Here is a 23,232-nt window from a genome sequence, read left to right on the forward strand (position 1 = left end):
GTGACGCAGGGCTCGCCAATCTCACCGACACTCTTTAATATTTACATAAATGGATTGGCAAAACTACTTGAACAATCTACAGCACCCGGCCTCACCCTATATGAATCCAAGGTTAAATTCCTCCTCTATGCAGACGACCTGGTTCTGCTGTCACCAACTAAGGAGAGTCTACAGCAGAGCCTGGACCTGCTGGAGTCGTACTGCCAGACTTGGGCCCTGACAATAAATCCCCAAAAAACCAAAGTCCTTGTGTTCCAGCAAAGATCCAAACATCAGGGACCCAAAATAAATTTCACAGTAGGAACAACCAAAATTGAACAAACCACTAACTACACATACTTGGGCTTAAAAATCAGTTCTACGGGAAACTTCAAACTGGCTGTGAATGAACTGAAAGAGAAAGCAAGAAGGGCTTTCTATGCCATCAAAAAATCAATCCAAATAGAAATCCCAATTAGCATTTGGCTCAAAATTTTCAAATCAGTAATTGAACCAATTGCACTCTATGGCAGTGAGGTATGGGGACCGCTAACACAACAAGAATTTGCAAAATGGGACAAACACCCAATTGAGATCCTACATGCAGAATTCTGTAAAAATATCCTCCGGACTCAAAGGAAAACAGTAAACAATGCATGCAGGGCGGAACTAGGCCAATATCCATTAATAATCACTATCCAAAAAAGAGCCACCAAATTTTGGAATCACCTACAAATGAGCAACCCCCAATGCTATCACTACGACGCCCTGAAATGCCAAGAGCTGACCTTAAAGAAGAATACCCTCAGTCAACTAGTCCTGGGACTCAGTGAAGTAACTACTAACAATACTAACAATAACCAGCCCCAGGACAGTGACAGGGTAACACAAAGAATTCGACCCAACACAATCGTCGCTAAGCAAAAGGAAAAATATCTGACATATTGGGCAGAAACAACAAAAACCCAAAGCAAACTCAATTGCTACTTGGCCCTAAACAGACAATACAACATAGCTGATTACCTGACCATGGTAAAGGATAACAAACTGAGAAGAACCTTGACAAGGTACAGACTTAGCGAACATAGCCTAGCGATCGAAAAAGGCAGACACAGGCAGACCAGGCTGCCAAGAGAAGACAGGATATGCTCTCACTGCAGTCAGGGAGTAGTGGAGACAGAGATGCACTTCCTCACAGCCTGTGGAAAATATCAGGGCATCAGGGAGAATTTCTACCAAAAATTCTCACAAATATGCCCTGAATTCAGAAATCTGAATGACAACCAAAAACTCCCATTCCTACTGGGGGAGGAGAGAAGCTGTGTAACACTGGCGGCACACTATGTTACAGCTTGCCATGAACAGAGGGACAGCCAGTAAACTAAGACAAGAGTATATATAAACAAGGCGAATGTATATTTATACACTCAGGGATATACCTGTTTATACACTGCATGAATAGAACTGCGTTTATGTGTTCAACCATAAATGTATTTTGATGCTTTGGCAACATAAGATGTACCTTATCATGCCAATAAAGCGATTTGAATTTGAATTTGAATTTGAGAGAGACTGAGAGAGAGAGAGAGAGTGTGTGAGAGAGGGAGAGAGAGAGAGAGAGAGTGTGTGAGAGAGATAGAGATGGAGAGGGAGAGTGTCAGAGACAGAGAGAGAGAGTGTGTGAGAGAGATAGAGTGAGTGTGTGAGAGAGGGAGTGAGAGAGATATAGATAGATAGAGAGAGAGAGACACAGATAGTGTGTGTGAGAGAGAGAGAGAGAGGGAGAGGGGGAGAGAGAGAGACAGAGAGAGAGAGAGACAGAGTGAGTGTGTGAGAGAGAGAGAGAGAGTGTGTGAGAGAGAGAGAGTGTGAGAGAGGGAGAGATAGAGAGAGAGACAGAGAGAGATAGACAGAGAGAGTGAGAGAGAGAGTGAGAGAGATAGAGAGATAGAGAGACAGATAGATAGACAGAGAGAGAGAGTGTGAGAGAGAGAGAGAGAGAGTGTGAGAGAGAGTGAGTGTGTGAGAGACAGAGAGAGAGAGATAGAGAGACTGAGAGATAGATAGACAGAGAGTGTAAGAGCCATAAAAGCTTAAGAAAATACTTTAAAATAGTGGCTAAATGGCATAATACAATTAATTTACCTGAACGACTTATTGTATTAAGAAACCCCCTATTTTCTTGCTCCAGTAGTATAGTCCGACACCCCCTTCATTCTTGCCACAATGGAACAGTCCCTAAGCCACACATGGGTGCAGCCATCTTACAGTTTAAACTGCACGTGGTGAAAGAGGCAGAAGCTGTGAGGTTTGGAGCAGTACAGTTTTTGACCGTGTTCGTTTATACGTGTTTGCTTTGTAATTCTGTTTGTTAAGTGTTATAGTAAACCATTTAAAAGACAAAGCTACGTTTGGGAACGTTTTATTTCGACACGCGTCTACTCGATGTTAAAAGCCCCACAGCCCAGTGGCCTGCCTGTTTGGAAACTAAGAAGCGCCACTACAGAGAGAGAGAGAGAGAGAGAGAGAGAGTGTGAGAGAGAGAGTGTGTGTGAGAGACAGAGATAGAGAGACTGAGAGATAGATAGACAGAGAGAGAGACGAGAGAGAGAGAGAGAGAGAGAGAGAGTGTGAGAGAGAGAGAGTGTGTGAGAGAGAGTGTGTGAGAGAGAGAGACTGAGAGACAGAGAGATAGATAGAGAGAGTGTGAGAGAGAGTGAGAGAGACAGTGAGAGAGAGAGAGAGACAGAGAGAGAGAGAGAGGGACAGAGAGAGGGACAGAGAGAGAGAGAGAGGGACAGAGAGAGAGAGAGAGGGACAGAGAGAGAGAGAGAGAGAGACAGACAGAGAGAGAGAGAGAGAGACAGAGAGAGAGAGACAGAGGGAGACACAGAGAGAGAGAGGGGGAGAGAGGGAGGGGTTGATGGGGGGGGAGAGAGGGCAGTCAAATACCAACGGTAAACAGCTACTACAGCTCTGTCGAAACCTGGGTCTGTACATTGTCAATGGTAGGTTCATAGGAGACCTCCTAGGAAGATCGACCTACTGCTCACCTCTTGGCTGCAGCACAGTAGACTATATGATTACAGACTTGGACCCATCCTCTTTCAGAGCATTCACAGTCAAACCACAAACAACACTGTCAGATCACAGTCAAATTACTATGTTTCTCAAAAAGACAGAAACAAACAACATAGAAACACAACCCAGTAAACTGTACAACACCAAAAAATCGTACAGATGGGCCAAAAACGACACGGAAAAATACCAGAAAACAATTAGCAATGCATCAACTCAAGCTCTCTTAGACACCTTTCTGGATAACATATACACTCACAATAAAGAAGGCGTAAACCGGGCAGTTAGTAAACTAAACAATATTTTTGATAATTTGGCAACAAATGCAAACTTGAAAGCTCGCAAGAACAAACCCAAAACAAAAAACTATGAAAAATGGTTTGACCATGATTGCCATAACATGAGGAAAAAACTTAGAAAACTATCAAACCAAAAACACAGACATCCAGAAAACGAGGAATTACGCCTTACTTATTGTCAGACGCTAACACAATACAGAAACACACTCAGGACCAAAAAAGAGCAATTTATTAAGAATACACTCAGCTCCATGGAGGAATCCATTGAGTCGAATTGTTTCTGGGACAACTTGAAAACACTACACAAAAAACAACACGACGATTTGTCCATTCAAAATGGGGACACATGGGTAAACCATTTTGAAAAATTATACCAGAAAAACACACTAGGACCAGAGCAACACCAAATACGCAAAAAACTTGAAAAGCTTGAAATGGCCATAAAAGATAACCAAAACCCGCTAGACGCCATAATAACAGAAAAAGAACTTCTTGAAAAACTCAAGGACCTGCGACCAGGAAAAGCTTGCGGGACAGACGGCATACTAAACGAGATGATTAAACACGCAGACGACAAACTGAAACTGGCTATCCTAAAACTCTTCAACTTGGTTCTGAGTGTCGGTTATTTCCCTGACATCTGGAACAAAGGACTCATAACACCCATATACAAAAGTGGGGACAAAATCGACCCAAACAACTATCGAGGCATCTGTGTAAACAGTAACCTGGGGAAGGTATTCTGTAGCATCATAAACAAAAGACTTATAAACTTCCTTGAAGAGCACAATGTCTTGAGTAAAAGCCAAATTGGATTCCTGCCAAACTATAGAACATCCGATCATATCTTCACCCTACAGACCCTAATTGACAAACACGTTCACCATAACAAAAGCAAAATCTACGCATGCTTTGTAGATTTCCAGAAGGCTTTCGACTCCATCTGGCATGACGGTTTATTCCTGAAACTTATCGAAAGCGGGGTAGGAGGGAAAACATATGATGTAATTAAATCAATGTATACAAACAATAAATGTGCAGTTAAAATTGGAGACAAACAAACAAAATACTTCCCACAGGGGCGGGGGGTGACGCAGGGCTCGCCAATCTCACCGACACTCTTTAATATTTACATTAATGGATTGGCAAAACTACTTGAACAATCTACAGCACCCGGCCTCACCCTATATGAATCCAAGGTTAAATTCCTCCTCTATGCCGACGACCTGGTTCTGCTGTCACCAACTAAGGAGGGTCTACAGCAGAACCTGGACCTGCTGGAGTCGTACTGCCAGACTTGGGCCCTGACAATAAATCCCCAAAAAACCAAAGTCCTTGTGTTCCAGCAAAGATCCAAACAACATGGACCCACAATAAATTTCACAGTAGGAACAACCAAAATTGAACAAACCACTCACTACACATACTTGGGCTTAAAAATCAGTTCTACGGGAAACTTCAAACTGGCTGTGAATGAACTGAAAGAGAAAGCAAGAAGGGCTTTCTATGCCATCAAAAAATCAATCCAAATAGAAATCCAAATTAGCATTTGGCTCAAAATTTTCAAATCAGTAATTGAACCAATTGCACTCTATGGCAGTGAGGTCTGGGGACCACTAACACAACAAGATTTTGCAAAATGGGACAAACACCCAATTGAGATCCTACATGCGGAATTCTGTAAAAGTATCCTCCGGACTCAAAGGAAAACAGTAAACAACGCATGCAGGGCGGAACTAGGCCAATACCCATTAATAATCACTATCCAAAAAAGAGCCACCAAATTTTGGAATCACCTACAAATGAGCAACCCCCAATGCTATCACTACGACGCCCTGAAATGCCAAGAGCTGACCATAAAGAAGAATACCCTCAGTCAACTAGTCCTGGGACTCAATAAAGTAACTAATAACAATACTAACAATAACCAGCCCCAGGACAGTGACAGGGTAACACAAAGAATTCGACCCAACACAATCGTCGCTAAGCAAAAGGAAAAATATCTGTCATATTGGGCAGAAACAACAAAAACCCAAAGCAAACTCAATTGCTACTTGGCCCTAAACAGACAATACAACATAGCTGATTACCTGACCATGGTAAAGGATAACAAACTGAGAAGAACCTTGACAAGGTACAGACTTAGCGAACATAGCCTAGCGATCGAAAAAGGCAGACACAGGCAGACCAGGCTGCCAAGAGAAGACAGGATATGCTCTCACTGCAGTCAGGGAGTAGTTGAGACAGAGATGCACTTCCTCACAGCCTGTGGAAAATATCAGGGCATCAGAGAGAATTTCTATCAAAAATTCTCACAAATATGCCCTGAATTCAGAAATCTGACTGACAACCAAAAACTCCCATTCCTACTGGGGGAGGAGAGAAGCTGTGTAACACTGGCGGCACACTATGTTACAGCTTGCCATGAACAGAGGGACAACCAGTAAACTAAGACAAGAGTATATATAAACAAGGCGAAAATATATTTATAAACTCAGGGATATACCTGTTTATACACTGTATGAATGGAACCGCGTTTATGTGTTCAACCATAAATGTATTTTGATGCTTTGGCAACATAAGATGTACCTTATCATGCCAATAAAGCAATTTGTATTGTATTGTATTGTATTGGGTGGAGAGAGGGAGAGGTTGATGGGGGGGAGAGAGGGAGAGGTTGATGGAGGAGGGAGAGAGGGAGAGGTGGAGGGGGGAGAGAGGGAGAGGTTGATGGGGGAGAGAGGGAGAGGTTGATGGGGGGGTGCGGAGAGAGGGAGAGGTTGATGGGGGGGAGAGAGGGAGAGGTTGATGGGGGGGAGAGGGAGAGGTTGATGGGGGTGAGAGAGGGAGAGGTTGATGTGGGGGTGGGGAGAGAGGGAGAGGTTGATGGGGGGGTGGGGAGAGAGGGAGAGGTTGATGGAGGGAGAGGTTGATGGGGGGTGGGGAGAAAGGGAGAGGTTGATGGGGGGGCAGAGAGGGAGAGGTTGATGGGGGGGCAGAGAGGGAGATGTTGATGGGGGGGTGGGGAGAGAGGGAGAGGTTGATGGGGGGGAGAGGGAGAGGTTGATGGGGAGGTGGGGAGAGAGGGAGAGGTTGATGGGGGGGAGAGGGAGAGGTTGATGGGGGGGTGGGGAGAGAGGGAGAGGTTGATGGGGGGGGAGAGGGAGAGGTTGATGGGGGGGTGGGGAGAGAGGGAGAGGTTGATGGGGGGGGGGAGAGGGAGAGGTTGATGGGGGGGAGAGGGAGAGGTTGATGGGGAGAGAGGGAGAGGTTGATGGGGGGAGAGAGGGAGAGGTTGATGGGGGGGAGAGGGGGAGAGGTTGATGGGGGGGAGAGGTTGATGGGGGGGAGAGGGGGAGAGGTTGATGGGGGAGAGAGGGAAAGGTTGATGAGGGGAGAGGGAGAGGTTGATGGGGGGGTGGGGAGAGAGGGAGAGGTTGATGGGGGGGAGAGGTTGATGGGGAGTGGAGAGAGGGAGAGGTTGATGGGGGGGAAGAGGTTGATGGGGGGTGGAGAGAGGGAGAGGTTGATGGGGGTGGGGGAGAGAGGGAGAGGTTGATGGGGGTGGGGGAGAGAGGGAGAGGTTGATGGAGGGGTGGGGAGAGAGGGAGAGGTTGATGGGGGTGTGGGGAGAGAGGGAGAGGTTGATGGGGGGGTAGGGAGAGAGGGAGAGGTTGATGGGGGGGAGAGAGGGAGAGGTTGATGGGGGAGAGAGGGAGAGGTTGATGGGGGGGTAGAGAGGGAGAGGTTGATGGGGGGGGGAGAGGGGGAGAGGTTGATGGGGGGAGAGAGGGAGAGGTTGATGGGGGGGTGGGGAGAGAGGGAGAGGTTGATGGGGGGGAGAGAGGGAGAGGTTGATGGGGGAGAGAGGGAGAGGTTGATGGGGGGGGTAGAGAGGGAGAGGTTGATGGGGGCGGGGGGAGAGGGGGAGAGGTTGATGGGGGGGAGAGGGAGAGGTTGATGGGGGGAGAGAGGGAGAGGTTGATGGGTGGGGGGGAGAGAGGGAGAGGTTGATGGGGGGGGAGAGAGGGAGAGGTTGATGGGGGGTGGGGGGGAGAGAGGGAGAGGTTGATGGGGGGGTGGGGAGAGAGGGAGAGGTTGATGGGGGGGTGGGGGAGAGGGAAGAATCTGCCGTTAGGGACAGGAATGCAGAGAGACTGAGGTTCTTGGATATTGGTGTGTTGCTCTGCCTCCTGAAATCCAGCTCCGTTAACTGTTCCCATTCTCTCCACAGCTGCACTGCCAGTAACTCCGCAAGGAGCACTCCTACCAGCTCGCTGGCGCTACGCAAGCGGCTGCCGCTCTGCCCGAAGGCCACGGACGGGGAAAGTGTGCTGGAGAAGGGTTCAGATAGCTCCTCAGAAAGGTTGCCCTGTGGCAACCAGTACAGCCACTCCACTCCCGGGCGCAACAGCAAGAACTCGCGGGTAAGAAGCCAGCGTATTTACCACCTACTCTCGGCACTGGGCAGGAAAGCTGTCTCAGACTCTGAATACATTGTCCTTTACAGCAAATAATAGCTCCCTCAGCTGTCCAAAAGGAATACCAGCTATATAAGGTGCTTGGCACATCTCTCGGCAGATTCTCTCAGCATCTCTTAAATTCTTGTTGATTAGTCAGAAGAAGATTCTCTTTGTCCTCTCTCGTTGTAATCTTTACCTAGCAGAGGTAGAAGGCACCTTAACAAGTACTAAGTATATCCAGGACACACAGTAAAGAGGCTACTAGACTGATTCCTGGGATGAGAGGGCTGTCCTATGAGGAGAGATTGAGTAGATTGGACCGATACTCTCTGGAGTTTAGAAGAATGAAAGGTGATCTCACTGAAACATATAAAAATATTATACGGCTTGACAGGGTAGATGCCGAGAGGCTGTTTCCCCTGGCTGGACAGTCTAGAAGTAGGGGTCATCATCTCGGGATAAGAGGTCGGCTATTTAGGACTGAGCTGAGAAATTTCTTGACTTTGGTGAATCTTTGGAATTCTCGGCCCCAGAGGGCTGTGGAGGCTGAGTCGTTGAGTATATTCAAGGCTGAGATCGAGAGATTGTTGGACTCTCGGGGAATCGAGGGATATGGGGATTGGGCGGCCAAGTGGAGTTGAGGTCGATGATCAGCCGTGATCTCATTGAATGGCGGAGCAGGCTCGAGGGGCTGTATGTCCAACTCGTGCTTATATTTCTTATGTAAATCAGATATTTTTTATTAATTCCCGGTGTTAGATCAAGGTAATTTCAGTGGACCACACTGATCTGAGGTCAACACACTAAAATTAAAGTTTGCGAGTCCGGTGGTAAGTTTTAAATAGTCGATTTATTGCATCTCTTGATTTACACTGTTTGACTTCCTTTATCCAACTAACAAGCATGTTCAAAATGGCTGGCTTTATACCGCAGCAGATGTACCCGCCCCCTTTATTACCACCGGACTCGCAAACTTTAATTTTAATGTGTTGACCTCAGATCAGTGTGGTCCACTGAAATTACCTTGATCTAACACCCGGGTTGCAGGTGTCGCTGGCAAGGCCGGCATTTATTGCCCATCCCTAATTGCCCCTTGAGAAGGTGGTGGTGAGCCGCCGCCTTGAACCGCTGCAGTCCGTGTGGTGAAGGTGCTCCCACAGTGCTGTTAGGGAGGGAGTTCCAGGATTTCGACCCAGCGACGATAAAGGAATGGCGATATATAGACAGGATGGTGTGTGACACATCTGCGCCATTTCTCACATTGTGTTCAATAATGTTTGTGAGGAAGTTGTTCACTTTTTTTACCATTTATGTGCTTTTGACTCCAATCCTTTCCCCTCTCCTGCTATTTGATCGATAATCCCATCTTTTCCCCGCTCCTGCTATTTGCTCTGTAATCCAAACCTTTCCCCTCTTCCTTAAACACTTATCAATCACAGATTTATATTTTCTTTTCTTTTATCTTCCAGAAAATGCAGAGCTGGTACAACGTGAGTATAAAGTGCAATTCTTGATTTTTAATTCTGTGTTTTATGTCTGTGTTGCCTTACGTTGGTTTGTGCTATTGTTAAATTACAGTTCGAGAACCATTGCTGTGGAATTGTGTGTCACGGTGGGATTAACTAATGCTGCTGCAAGACACGCCAGTATCTCTTTCTTGTCCTTTCTGGACATATGTTCTCATCAATGTGTCTCAAATTTGAGAGAATCCATCACGGCATCTGCATGGAATCTAGAGAACCGGGGAGCCCCTGAGCTGAGATTGTCCGATGGGTCAGAGGGTGAAATCTAAAGCTGGCAGTGGCCAGAAGGAAGAGCAGCAGAGCCCAAGTCAAGGAGGCCCTTGCCAAAGGAAATGGCAGAGCCTTCGAACCTTTGCCTAAAAAGAGCCATACTGAAATCTCTGGATCTCATTTCCCTTGGGATTCCTGGATACCAAATAAATAGGGGCAATTTTCTTGGTCTAGACTGGATACAATCCCAGGCCCGATAGGTGTGTGCTGGGCTCTACGCCCAGGCACCATTCCACTTTCCTTATATATATCTGATTAGAGAAGAGTAGATCCCAACTAATCACTTATTGATGAGTAAATAAGTGCAGTACTGAGGGAGGACCGCACTGTCGGAGGGGTAGTACTGAGGGAGCGCTGCACTGTCGGAGGGGCAGTACTGAGGGAGCACCGCACTGTCGGAGGGGCAGCACTGAGGGAGCGCCGCACTGACGGAGGGGCAGCACTGAGGGAGTGCCGCACTGTCGGAGGGGCAGCACTGAGGGAGTGCCGCACTGTCGGAGGGGCGGTACTGAGGGAGTGCCACGCTGTCGGAGGGTCAGTACTGAGGGAGTGCCGCACTGTCGGAGGGGTAATACTGAGGGAGCACCGCACTGTCGGAGGGGCAGTACTGAGGGAGCACTGCACTGTCGGAGGGGCAGTACTGAGGGAGCACCGCACTGACGGAGGGGCAGCACTGAGGGAGTGCCGCACTGTCGGAGGGGCAGCACTGAGGGAGTGCCGCACTGTCGGAGGGGCGGTACTGAGGGAGTGCCACACTGTCGGAGGGTCAGTACTGAGGGAGTGCCGCACTGTCGGAGGGGTAATACTGAGGGAGCACCGCACTGTCGGAGGGGCAGTACTGAGGGAGCAGCGCACTGTCGGGGGGGCAGTACTGAGGGAGCGCTGCACTGTCGGAGGGGCAGTACTGAGGGAGCAGCGCACTGTCGGAGGGGCAGTACTGAGGGAGCACTGCACTGTCGGAGGGGCAGTACTGAGGGAGCACTGCACTGTCGGAGGGGCAGTACTGAGGGAGCGCTGCACTGTCGGAGGGGCAGTACTGAGGGAGCACTGCACTGTCGGAGGGGCAGTACTGAGGGAGCACTGCACTGTCGGAGGGGCAGCACTGAGGGAGTGCCGCACTGTCGGAGGGGCGGTACTGAGGGAGTGCCACACTGTCGGAGGGTCAGTACTGAGGGAGCGCCGCACTGTTGGGGGCTCAGTACTGAGGGAGTGCCACACTGTCGGAGGGGCAGTACTGAGGGAGAGCCGCACTGTCGGAGGGGCAGTACTGAGGGGGGGCAGTACTGAGGGAGTGCCGCACTGTCGGAGGGGCAGTACTGAGGGAGCGCAGTACTGAGGGAGCGCCGCACTGTCGGAGGGGCAGTACTGAGGGAGCGCCGCACTGTCGGATGGGCAGTACTGAGGGAGTGCCGCACTGTTGGAGGGGCAGTACTGAGGGAGCGCCGCACTGTCGGAGGGGCAGTACTGAGGGGGGGCAGTATTGAGGGAGCGCCGCACTGTCGGAGGGGCAGTACTGAGGGAGCGCAGTACTGAGGGAGCGCCGCACTGTCGGAGGGGCTGCACTGAGGGAGTGCTGCACTGTCGGAGTTGCAGTCTTTCGGATGAGACGTTAACACGAGGGCCCCACCTGCCATTTCAGGTGGATGCAAAAGTTCCCGCAGCCACTATTTCGAAGAAGCGCAGGATGTTGTCCAGTTGTCCTGGGGCCAATATTTATCCCTCAATCAACATCGCTAAAACAGAATATTGTTTGTGGGATCTTGTGCGCTAACTGGCCGATGGGCTGAGAGACGGTCACTGCAGTTAATGTGCTGTGATCGCGCTTCTCGTGACTCCAGTTGCATGTTCATTTCTTTTAATTGCCATCCTGCTTAAATTAACGTCGCTCAGTCATGCTAAGTCTGAGGTTTGCTTTGATTTCTGTTACATATTCCATTAGTTTTCCAAAAAGGAGAAGGATTGAACTGTGTGTCTCCTTCATATTGCAAGATGCATGGAAACCATTTTAGAGCCTGCATTTTCAGTGACTTGACAGCTGTGTACGTATTTGTAATAAGGTTGATTGGATAGGAAGAGCGGTGTTTGATCCAGATATTCCTCTGGAGAAATTGTATCTTTCTTCCAGGTGTTGAGCCCCACATACAAACAGCGGAACGAAGACTTTCACAAACTGTTCAAGAAGCTGCCCGATTCAGAGCGACTGATTGAGGGTGAGGCCGATTGTGGGTGTGAGGCGGGTGTTGGGCGGGGCCGGCGGTGGGCGAGGCAGAGTGTAGGTTCGAGTGACAGTAGGGTATTGATGAGAGTCACGTTTTGTTTGAGGGGGAAACAGTGAGCCTCAATGTTGACATCAGAAATACTTGTTCTGACTGTAGATTTTGACACAGGGGTACAGGCTGGGGCTGACTGTAGATACTGACACAGGGGTACAGGCTGGGGCTGACTGTAGATACTGACCCAGGGGTACAGACTGGGGCTGACTGTAGATACTGACCCAGGGGTACAGACTGGGGCTGTCTGTAGATACTGACCCAGGGGTACAGGCTGGGGCTGACTGTAGATACTGACCCAGGGGTACAGACTGGAGCTGACTGTAGATATTGACCCAGGGGTACAGACTGGGGCTGACTGTAGATACTGACCCAGGGGTACAGACTGGGGCTGACTGTAGATATTGACCCAGGGGTACACACTGGGGCTGACTGTAGATACTGACGCAGGGGTACAGACTCGGGCTGACTGTAGATATTGACCCAGGGGTACAGACTGGGGCTGACTGTAGACACTGACCCAAGGGTACAGACTGGAGCTGACTGTAGATACTGACCCAGGGGTACAGGCTGGAGCTGACTGTAGATACTGACCCAGGGGTACAGGCTGGGGCTGACTGTAGATATTGACCCAGGGGTACAGACTGGGGCTGACTGTAGATACTGACCCAGGGGTACAGGCTGGAGCTGACTGTAGATACTGACCCAGGGGTACAGACTCGGGCTGACTGTAGATACTGACCCAGGGGTACAGACTGGGGCTGATTGTAGATACTGACCCAGGGGTACAGACTGGGGCTGACTGTAGATACTGACCCAGGGGTACAGGCTGGGGCTGACTGTAGATACTGACCCAGGGGTACAGGCTGGGGCTGACTGTAGATACTGACCCAGGGGTACAGACTGGGGCTGACTGTAGATACTGACCCAGGGGTACAGACTGGGGCTGACTGTAGATACTGACCCAGGGGTACAGACTGGGGCTGACTGTAGATATTGACCCAGGGGTACAGGCTGGAGCTGACTGTAGATACTGACCCAGGGGTACAGACTGGGGCTGACTGTAGTTACTGACCCAGGGGTACAGGCTGGGGCTGACTGTAGATACTGACCCAGGGGTACAGACTGGGGCTGACTGTAGATACTGACCCAGGGGTACAGACTGGAGCTGACTGTAGATACTGACCCAGGGGTACAGACTGGGGCTGAATGTAGATACTGACCCAGGGGTACAGGCTGGGGCTGACTGTAGATACTGACCCAGGGGTACAGACTGGGGCTGACTGTAGATACTGACCCAGGGGTACAGGCTGGAGCTGACTGTAGATACTGACCCAGGGGTACAGACTGGGGCTGACTGTAGATACTGACCCAGGGGTACAGGCTGGTGCTGACTGTAGTTACTGACCCAGGGGTACAGGCTGGGGCTGACTGTAGATACTGACCCAGGGGTACAGACTGGAGCTGACTGTAGATACTGACCCAGGGGTACAGACTGGGGCTGACTGTAGATACTGACCCAGGGGTACAGACTGGAGCTGACTGTAGATACTGACCCAGGGGTACAGGCTGGTGCTGACTGTAGATACTGACCCAGGGGTACAGACTGGGGCTGACTGTAGATACTGACCCAGGGGTACAGACTGGCGCTGACTGTAGATACTGACCCAGGGGTACAGGCTGGGGCTGACTGTAGATACTGACCCAGGGGTACAGACTCGGGCTGACTGTAGATACTGACCCAGGGGTACAGACTGGAGCTGACTGTAGTTACTGACCCAGGGGTACAGACTGGGGCTGACTGTAGATACTGACCCAGGGGTACAGACTGGGGCTGACTGTAGACACTGACCCAGGGGTACAGACTCGGACTGACTGTAGATACTGACCCAGGGGTACAGACTGGGGCTGACTGTAGATACTGACCCAGGGGTACAGACTGGGGCTGACTGTAGATACTGACCCAGGGGTACAGGCTGGAGCTGACTGTAGTTACTGACCCAGGGGTACAGACTCGGGCTGACTGTAGATATTGACCCAGGGGTACAGACTGGGGCTGACTGTAGATACTGACCCAGGGGTACAGGCTGGAGCTGACTGTAGATACTGACCCAGGGGTACAGGCTGGAGCTGACTGTAGATACTGACCCGGGGTACAGACTGGGGCTGACTGTAGATACTGACCCAGGGGTACAGACTCAGGCTGACTGTAGATACTGACCCAGGGGTACAGGCTGGGGCTGACTGTAGATACTGACCCAGGGGTACAGACTCAGGCTGACTGTAGACACTGACCCAAGGGTACAGACTGGAGCTGACTGTAGATACTGACCCAGGGGTACAGGCTGGGGCTGACTGTAGATATTGACCCAGGGGTACAGACTGGGGCTGACTGTAGATACTGACCCAGGGGTACAGGCTGGAGCTGACTGTAGATACTGACCCAGGGGTACAGACTGGGGCTGATTGTAGACACTGACCCAAGGGTACAGACTGGAGCTGACTGTAGATACTGACCCAGGGGTACAGACTGGGGCTGACTGTAGATACTGACCCAGGGGTACAGACTGGGGCTGACTGTAGATACTGACCCAGGGGTACAGGCTGGGGCTGACTGTAGATACTGACCCAGGGGTACAGACTGGGGCTGACTGTAGATACTGACCCAGGGGTACAGACTTGGGCTAGGTGATGTTTGCAGTGTGATATAACATGTATTAATTGTCTTTCATGAATGGGGAGTGATGTTACAATTGGTTGATATTTTCCTGTGCGCGGTATTTAGTGTACTGATGGATGCGTCCGCATCAAATTCCGTTTTTTGTTGCTCCTTTTGACCTCTGTTGAGCCCAGCGCTGCTCGGACCTCTCAGCGCTGCTCGGGTTCCTTGGTGCTCACTCGTCCGACAGCTGCCTGTGGACGGAAGCTACTTTCACCTCTCCTGTGACTTGTGTCAGGTGTAAATCAATGATCTGGTGAGAAAAGGAGCCGAATGATTCTGGTGCAACCCAAATTGAACAAAGGTCTTCGTTGCATTTGCTGCTACCTGCCCACAATTTATCAGACACTGAATTCACCCTGGCGTGATGGGATTTTAAATCTTGACTTTAAATGGCTGTTCACTCCTCCTCTATAACCATGTCCCAAATAACAGGACTCCCGTCCTCTATAACCATGTCCCTAGTAACAGGACTTCCGTCCTCTATAACCATGTCCCCAGTAACAGGACTCCCGTCCTCTATAACCATGTCCCCAGTAACAGGACTCCCGTCCTCTATAACCATGTCCCCAGTAACAGGACTCCCGTCCCCTATAACCATGTCCCCAGTAACAGGACTCCCGACCTCTATAACCATGTCCCCAGTAACAGGACTCCCGTCCTCTATAACCATGTCCCCAGTAACAGGACTCCCGTCCTCTATAACCATGTCCCCAGTAACAGGACTCCCGTCCCCTATAACCATGTCCCCAGTAACAGGACTCCCGACCTCTATAACCATGTCCCCAGTAACAGAACATAAGAAATAGGAGCAGGAGTAGGCCAGTCGGCCCCTCGAGCCTGCTCCGCCATTCAATAAGATCATGGCTGATCTGATCCTAACCTCAAATCTACTTCCACTCTCCATCCCACCCGAACCCATGTGATCTCCCGGGAGAGGCGAAAAACCAGATTTAAAAAAACCAGTGGCCAATTTGGGAGAAAAAATCTGGGAAATTCCTCTCCGACCCATCTAGGCGATCGAAACTCGGCCAGGAGATCACTCTGTCCCTGTATTTCCTGCAGTACTTACCTTCTGTAAAAGGTGATCTCCACCCAAGTCAGGAACAGGCCCAATTTACTCTTGAAGGACTAACACAGAATTAGAACACAAGAAGTAGGAGCAGAACCAGGCTACACGGCCCCTGGCCCGCTCCGCCACCCACAGGGCCATGACCATTCCGAACCTAGACTCATGTCCAATTTCCTGCCCGCTCCCCGTAACCCCTAATTCCCTTTACTTCTAGGAAACTGTCTATTTCTGTTTTAAATTTATTTAATGATGTAGCTTCCACAGCTTTCTGGGGCAGCAAATTCCACAGACCTACTACCCTGTGAGTGAAGATGTTTCTCCTCATCTCAGTTATGAAAGAGCAGCCCCTTATTCTAAGATTATGCCCCCAGTTCTAGTTTCACCCATCATTGGAAACATCCTCACCGCATCCACCCGATCAAGCCCCTTCACAATCTTATATGTTTCAATAAGATCGCCTCTCATTCTGCTGAACTCCAATGAGTAGAGTCCCAATCTACTCAACCTCTCCTCATATGTCCACCCCCTCATCCCCGGGATTAACCGAGTGAACCTTCTTTGTCCTGCCTCGAGAGCAAGTATGTCTTTTCTTAAGTATGGACACCAAAACTGTATGCAGTATTCCAGGTGCGGTCTCACCAATACCTTGTATAACTGCAGCAATACCTCGCTGTTTTTATATTCTATCCCCCTAGCAATAAAAGCCAACATTCCATTGGCCTTCTTGATCACCTGCTGCACCTGCATACTAACTTTTTGAGTTTCGTGCACCAGGACCCCCAGATCCCTTTGTACTGCAGTACTTTCCAGTTTCTTGCCATTAAGATAATAACTTGCTCTATGATTTTTCCTGCCAAAGTGCATAACCTCACACTTTCCAGTATTGTATTCCATCTGCCAAATCTCTGCCCACTTACTTAGCCTGTCTATGTCCCCTTGCAGGTTTTTTATGTCCTCCTCACTCATTACTTTCCCTCCCATCTTAGTATCATCTGCAAACTTTGATATGTTACACTCGGTCCCCTCCTCCAAATCGTTAATATAGATTGTAAAGAGTTGGGGACCCAGCACTGACCCCTGCGGAACACCACTAGTTACTGATTGCCAGTCTGAGAATGAACCATTTATCCCAACTCTCTGCCTTCTGTTAGATAGCCAATCCTCTATCCATGCCAGAATATTACCCCCAATCCCGTGATTTTTTATCTTAAGCAATAATCTTTTGTGTGGCACCTTATCAAATGCCTTTTGGAAGTCTAAATACACTACGTCCACTGGTTCCCCTTTATCCACCCTATATGTTACTTCCTCAAAGAACTCCAGCAAATTTGTCAAACATGACTTCCCCTTCATAAAACCATGCTGACTTTGTCTTATTAAATTATGATTATCCAAATGTCCTGTTACTGTCTCCTTAATAATGGACTCCAAAATTTTACCTGCCACAGATGTTAGGCTAACCGGTCTATAGTTTCCAGCCTTCTGTCTACTGCCTTTTTTAAATAAGGGTGTTACATTAGCAGTTTTCCAGTCTGCCGGGACCTTTGCCGAGTCCAGGGAGTTTTGGAAAATTATTACCAATGCATCCACAATCCCTACCGCCACTTCCCTCAAGACCCAAGGATGTAAGCCATCAGGTCCAGGTGATTTATCCGGCTTGAGTCCCATTATTTTACCGAGTACCACTTCCTTAGTGATTTTTATCGTGTTTAGCTCCTCCCCCCCTTTAGCCCCCTGTTTGTCCAGTGTTGGGATATTGTTAGTGTCTTCTACTGTAAAGAGTGATATAAAATATTCATTCAGTGTTTTTGCCATCTCCATATTTCCCACCATTAATTTCCCGGTTTCATCCTCTAAGGGACCAACATTTACTTTAGCCACCCTTTTTCTTTTTATATAACTATAAAAACTCTTACTATCTGTTTTTATATTTTTTGCTAATTTACTTTCATAATCTATCTTCTCTTTCTTAATCTTTTTGTCATTTTTTGCTCTCTTTTAAAGTTTTCCCAATCCTCTATCCTCCCACTAGATTTGGCTACCTTATATGCCCTTGTTTTTAGTCGAATACTATCCTTAATTTCTTTACTTAGCCACGGATGGCTGTCTTTTCTTTTACACCCTTTTCTTCTCAGTGGAATATATTTTTTTTGGAAGTAGTAAAATAACTCCTTAAATGTACACCACTGATCATGTATCGTCTTACCCTTTAATCTATTTTCCCAATCCACTCTACTCAATTCCGCTCTCATACCTTCATAGTCTCCTTTATTCAAGCTTAGCACGCTTGTTTGAGATCCAACCTTCTCACCCTCTAATTGAATATGGAATTCAACCATGTTATGTCCAAGGGGATCCTTTACTAGGACATTTTTAATTAATCCTGTCTCGTTACACAGGACCAGATCTAAGGTTGCTTGCCCCCTGGTCGGTTCAGTTACATACTGCTCAAGAAATCCATCCCTAATACACTCAATTAACTCATCCTCAAGGCAGCCCTGCCCAATTTGATTTGTCCAATTAATATGATAGTTAAAATCCCCCATAATTATAGATGTTCCCTTATTACAAGCCTCAACTATTTCCTGATTGATACTCCGTCCAACAGAGTTGCCACTGTTCGGAGGCCTATAGACTACGCCCACTAGTGTTTTTTTCCCCTTATTATTCCTTACCTCCACCCAAACTGTTTCATTATCCTGATCTTTTGACCCAATATCATTTCTCTGTATTACAGTGATTCCTTCCTTTTGGACTCCCCGGCCTTCGGGAACATCCTTCCTGCATCTAGTCTGTCCAGTCCTGTCAGAATTTTATAAGTTTCAATGAGATCCCCTCTCACTCTTCTAAACTCCAGCGAGTATAAGCCCAATCGACCTAATCTCTCCTCATACGTCATTCCTGCCATCCCAGGTATCAGCCTGGTGAATCTTCGCTGAACTCCCTCCATGGCAAGAACATCCTTCCTCAGATAAGGTGACCAAAACTGCACACAATACTCAAGATGTGGTCTCACCAAGGCCCTGTACAACTGCAGCAAGATATCCTTGTTCCTGTACTCGAACCTTCTTGCTATGAAGGCCAACATACCATTTGCCTTCTTAACCGTCTGCTGCACCTGTTACCTGGGGAGAAAGCTAGTTATCACCGGCAAGCTCCAAATAATGCAGATTGTCAACAGGTTAGATGAGTGTACCTTTGTCGTCAGTGTGTGTGAACTAACAGCTCCCTCCATTTCCGGTTATTTATTTGATTAGGCACATGATACTGATGCAGAGTCTCTTGTCGGGTTTCTCGAAGGCAGCAAATGGATTCTTCGGGAAGTTGGGAGATTGTGAACCATTTGAGTGATAGCTGGGACTTGACGGAGAAGGAGACCATCAATGGGGAATGACGTTAGACCTAAGCAGCTCAGCTAGCCTGAATCTCCCACCTCTGTCAGGACAAACTGCTCATGACACTGCACTATATCTCAAGGAGGTGGATGGATACTGGCGAGATGATGTACTTCGCTGATGCACTGGTCATCAATCAGTCTTGTGCATCTATGTTGATTTTCCTTCTATGCTGGATTATGAAGTAGTATCGATAAGTATTTCTGGTGTGTTTTTAGCTGCCATTCTGAACTGTTCCCTTGAGCAGTATTTATTTGCAGGGTGGAGCCAATACAATGCACCAATACATGGGTGCCATGGAGTGAGGGGAACAGGCTTGATTTTCCCCTCCCTTTGTTTCCCACTATGCAGTAAGGCTCTAGGAAAGAATCAGGCCACGGGTGGAGGCCGGACATCTCTACCTAAGGATGCAATAAAATAGGACAGAGCGTAATGACCTTGGTCCCAGGAGAATGCCTGCGTCCATAGCCCCGTCCGTGACCCAGTGACAACAGGGGACAAAATAGGAGAATCCATCAAATCACAAAAAACGTGCAGTGCATATTAATTGTGCTGTGGTGCTCTTCACCACCTCCCCCCCCCCGCCCCGCAGATTTTACACTGTCTTCAGAATCTACTCTTCCAGCTTATGAACATTTCTGTTTGAATTTATCCAGTGAAATGTCTTCATTAAAATGAACTGTGAAAGGAAACACCTCTTCAACCTTCTTTTCCAATTTTTTACATTTGATACTTGTGTGATATTTGGGTTGTTTATTGACCAGTGTCTGAGAGAACAGAATTTGGATTTCCTTTTCTCCCTGTGCCAGGTCCTCTGACAAATTTCCCTTTCTCCTCTTTGCCCATCCTCTCTCCACCCTCTTTGTATCTAGCTTCCGACTCTGTGCCCAGCATGGTCTTGGCACTTTCAGCATCATGCCCGTGTCCCGTGATGACAAGTGAAAGTCTGCATTTGAAGTTTTGCATTCTTTGTTTATTCTGAAATAAATGGTTGGAGCGGTTGAGTCTCTCATTGATGGTATCGATTGTGTTATTAATTCATGTTTATCTGAGAGGGAACACAAAAACAAGAGGAGCAGAAAAAGGATTAACTTAGAGGAGGGATCCCCTGGAAAGACTGTACCACTCTTTGGAGGAGACAAACATTCCTGCATTTAGGCACACAGCCTTATTTTCAAAGGCTGCATTCCATCAGCAGAGCTTTGTACACTGCCAACATGTGTCGGGAAACTAGTTGGATCTCGAGTGTAAGAAGCTCTCTGTATCTGATTTTCCTGGCAACATTTTGGGTTGGTTTTAGAGACTTGCTTCTGGCATCTACCCACCCATTTAATCTCCTCCCACAGCCCATGGACACTCTACACTATCATGGACTCTACCCACCCATTTAATCTCCTCCCACAGCCCAGGTACACTCTCCCCTATCACAGACTCTACCCACCCATTTAATCTCCTCCCACAGTCCATGTACACTCTCCCCTATCATGGACTCCACCCACCCATTTAATCTCCTCCCACAGCCCATGGACACTCTCCCCTATCATGGACTCTCCCCACCCATTTAATCTCCTCCCACACCCCATGTACACTCTCCCCTATCATGGACTCTACCCACCCATTTAATCTCCTCCCACAGCCCAGGTACACTCTCCCTATCATGGACTCCACCCACCCATTTAATCTCCTCCCACAGCCCATGGACACTCTACACTATCACAGACTCTACCCACCCATTTAATCTCCTCCCACAGCCCATGTACATTCTCCCCTATCATGGACTCTACCCACCCATTTAATCTCCTCCCACAGCCCATGTACATTCTCCCTATCATGGACTCCACCCACCCATTTAATCTCCTCCCACAGCCCATGTACACTCTCCCTATCATGGACTCTACCCACCCATTTAATCTCCTCCCACAGCCCATGTACACTCTCCCTATCATGGACTCCACCCACCCATTTAATCTCCTCCCACAGCCCATGTACACTCCCCTATCATGGACTCCACCCACCCATTTAATATCCTCCCACAGCCCATGTACACTCTCCCTATCATGGACTCTACCCACCCATTTAATCTCCTCCCATAGCCCATGTACACTCTCCCTAGGGTAACCGTGACGCTGACCAAGCCCCGCCCCCCGGCCGAGCCAGAGAGAGAGACGCCGCGTCTCAGCTGCTCCTGCTGCGCGCGCGGCCCCCCCCCCGAGGGCCGCGGCCCCCCCCCCCCGAGGGTCGCGCCCCCCCCGAGGGTCGGGCCCCCCCCCGAGGTGAAGGCCGCCGATTGCGGCTGTGCGAGACGGCCGGCGGGCCCGGTTGCCAGGGTAACGCTGGACGCTCAGCAAGCCCCACCCCCCGGCCGAGCCAGAGAGAGACGCCGCGTCTCAGCTCCTGCTGCGCGCGCACCCTAGCGGCGCTGGGCTGAGGCTCGCCCTCCAGCCTTCAAGTGGGGCCGGGAGGTGCCTAGCTCGGGCGTGGGTGCAGAGGAGACGCCGAGGCTTCTAGGCCTACCTGGAAAAATGGGGAAAGGTAGGAAAATTAATGAGATTAGACAAGTTAATTACTTTCTAAATCATTTTTTTTTTAAAACAATATGCGTTTTAAAAGCAACGTTTTTTTTTTAAGACGCAGAAAGCGGGAAAAAGAAAGGAAAAGTTTGGAATCAAGATGGCGGCGACTCACCTCAGTTCAGAAGGATAAGGCCCGGCCACACACGCACCGATTGGCCCGGCCGCACACGCCAGCAACCCGGCGTACGATTGGTCGAGCTCGAGGTCACTCTGTCGCTAATGAGCGGATAATGAGATGCTAATGAGCGGAATGTTAAGGTTTTTGGGATACTGCGGGCGCGATTTTAGCCCGGCCGAAACGTAAATACGCTTAAAACCTTCTTTGGAGGTAACGCGCGCGTAGGTACGCCCTGTAACTTTCGAGCGCATACCCGACAGACGCACACGCGATGACAGACAGACAGACGTACTGATTTATATATATAGATAGATAGAAACATAGAAGATAGGAGCAGGAGTAGGCCATTCGGCCCTTCAAGCCTGCTCCGCCATTCAATGAGATCATGGCTGATCATCCAAATTCAGTACAATGTCCCTGCCTTCTCCCCATATCCCTTGATCCCTTTAGCCTCAAGAAATATATCCAACTCTTTCTTGAATATATTTAATAAACTGGCCTCCACCGCCCTCTGTGGCAGAGAATTCCACAGGTTCACCACTCTCTGGGTGAAGAAGTTCCTCCTCATTTCAGTCCTAAATGGCTTACCCCTTATCCTTAGACTATGATCCCTGGTTCTGGACTCCTCGGCCATCCGAAACATCCTTCCTGCATCTAGTCTGTCCAGACCTGACAGAATTTTATACGTTTCGATGAGATCCCCTCTCAATCTTCTAAACTCCAGTGAGTATAAGCCCAATCGACACAATCTCTCCTCATACGTCATTCCTGCCATCCCAGGTATCAGCCTGGTGAATCTTCGCTGCACTCCCTCCATGGCAAGAACGTCCTTCCTCAGGTAAGGTGACCAAAACTGCACACAATACTCAAGGTGCGGTCTCACCAAGGCCCTGTACAACTGTAGCAAGACATCCTTGTTCCTGTACTCGAACCCTCTTGCTACGAAGGCCAGCATACCATTTGCCTTCTTAACCGCCTGCTGCACCTGCATGCTTACCTTCAGCGACTGGTGCACAAGAACACCCAGGTCTCTTTGCACTTCCCCTTCTCCCAATCTATTGCCATTTAAATAATAATCTGCCTTCCTGTTTTTGCCACCAAAGTGGATAACCTCACATTTATCCACATTATAGTGCATTTGCCATGTTTCTGCCCAATCACCCAACCTGTCCAAATCGTACTGGAGTTTCACGACATCCTCCTCGCAGCTTACCCTCCCACCCAGCTTTGTGTCGTCTGCAAATTTGGAGATATTACATTCAATTACCTCGTCCAGATCATTAATATATATTGTGAACAGCTGGGGTCCTAGGACCGATCCTTGTGGTACCCCACTAGTCACTGCCTGCCACTCGGAAAACGACCCGTTTATTCCAACTCTTTGCTTTCTGTCCGCCAACCAGTTCTCTATCCAAGTCAATACCTTGCCCCCAATCTCATGTGCCTTAATTTTGCACACTAATCTCTTATGTG

General features: G+C 48.9%; 1 protein-coding gene across 1 annotated transcript; it reads left to right on the forward strand.

The window, feature by feature from the left end:
• The first annotated feature begins 1,951 nt into the window (after positions 1-1,951).
• Positions 1,952-20,080, forward strand: LOC147086926 (protein Aster-B-like). Its single transcript, XM_085978161.1, has 5 exons — positions 1,952-2,287; positions 7,591-7,783; positions 9,289-9,309; positions 11,738-11,822; positions 18,931-20,080. The coding sequence occupies exons 1-5, from the start codon at positions 2,229-2,231 to the stop codon at positions 18,936-18,938; spliced, it is 366 nt and encodes a 121-aa protein (XP_085834287.1). The 5' UTR covers positions 1,952-2,228; the 3' UTR covers positions 18,939-20,080.
• Positions 20,081-23,232: the final 3,152 nt, after the last annotated feature.

Source organism: Somniosus microcephalus, unplaced genomic scaffold, assembly GCF_052327205.1.
Source record: "Somniosus microcephalus isolate GS21.2 unplaced genomic scaffold, FLI_Smic_1.0 unresolved_chr6, whole genome shotgun sequence".
Classification (NCBI taxonomy): domain Eukaryota; kingdom Metazoa; phylum Chordata; class Chondrichthyes; order Squaliformes; family Somniosidae; genus Somniosus; species Somniosus microcephalus.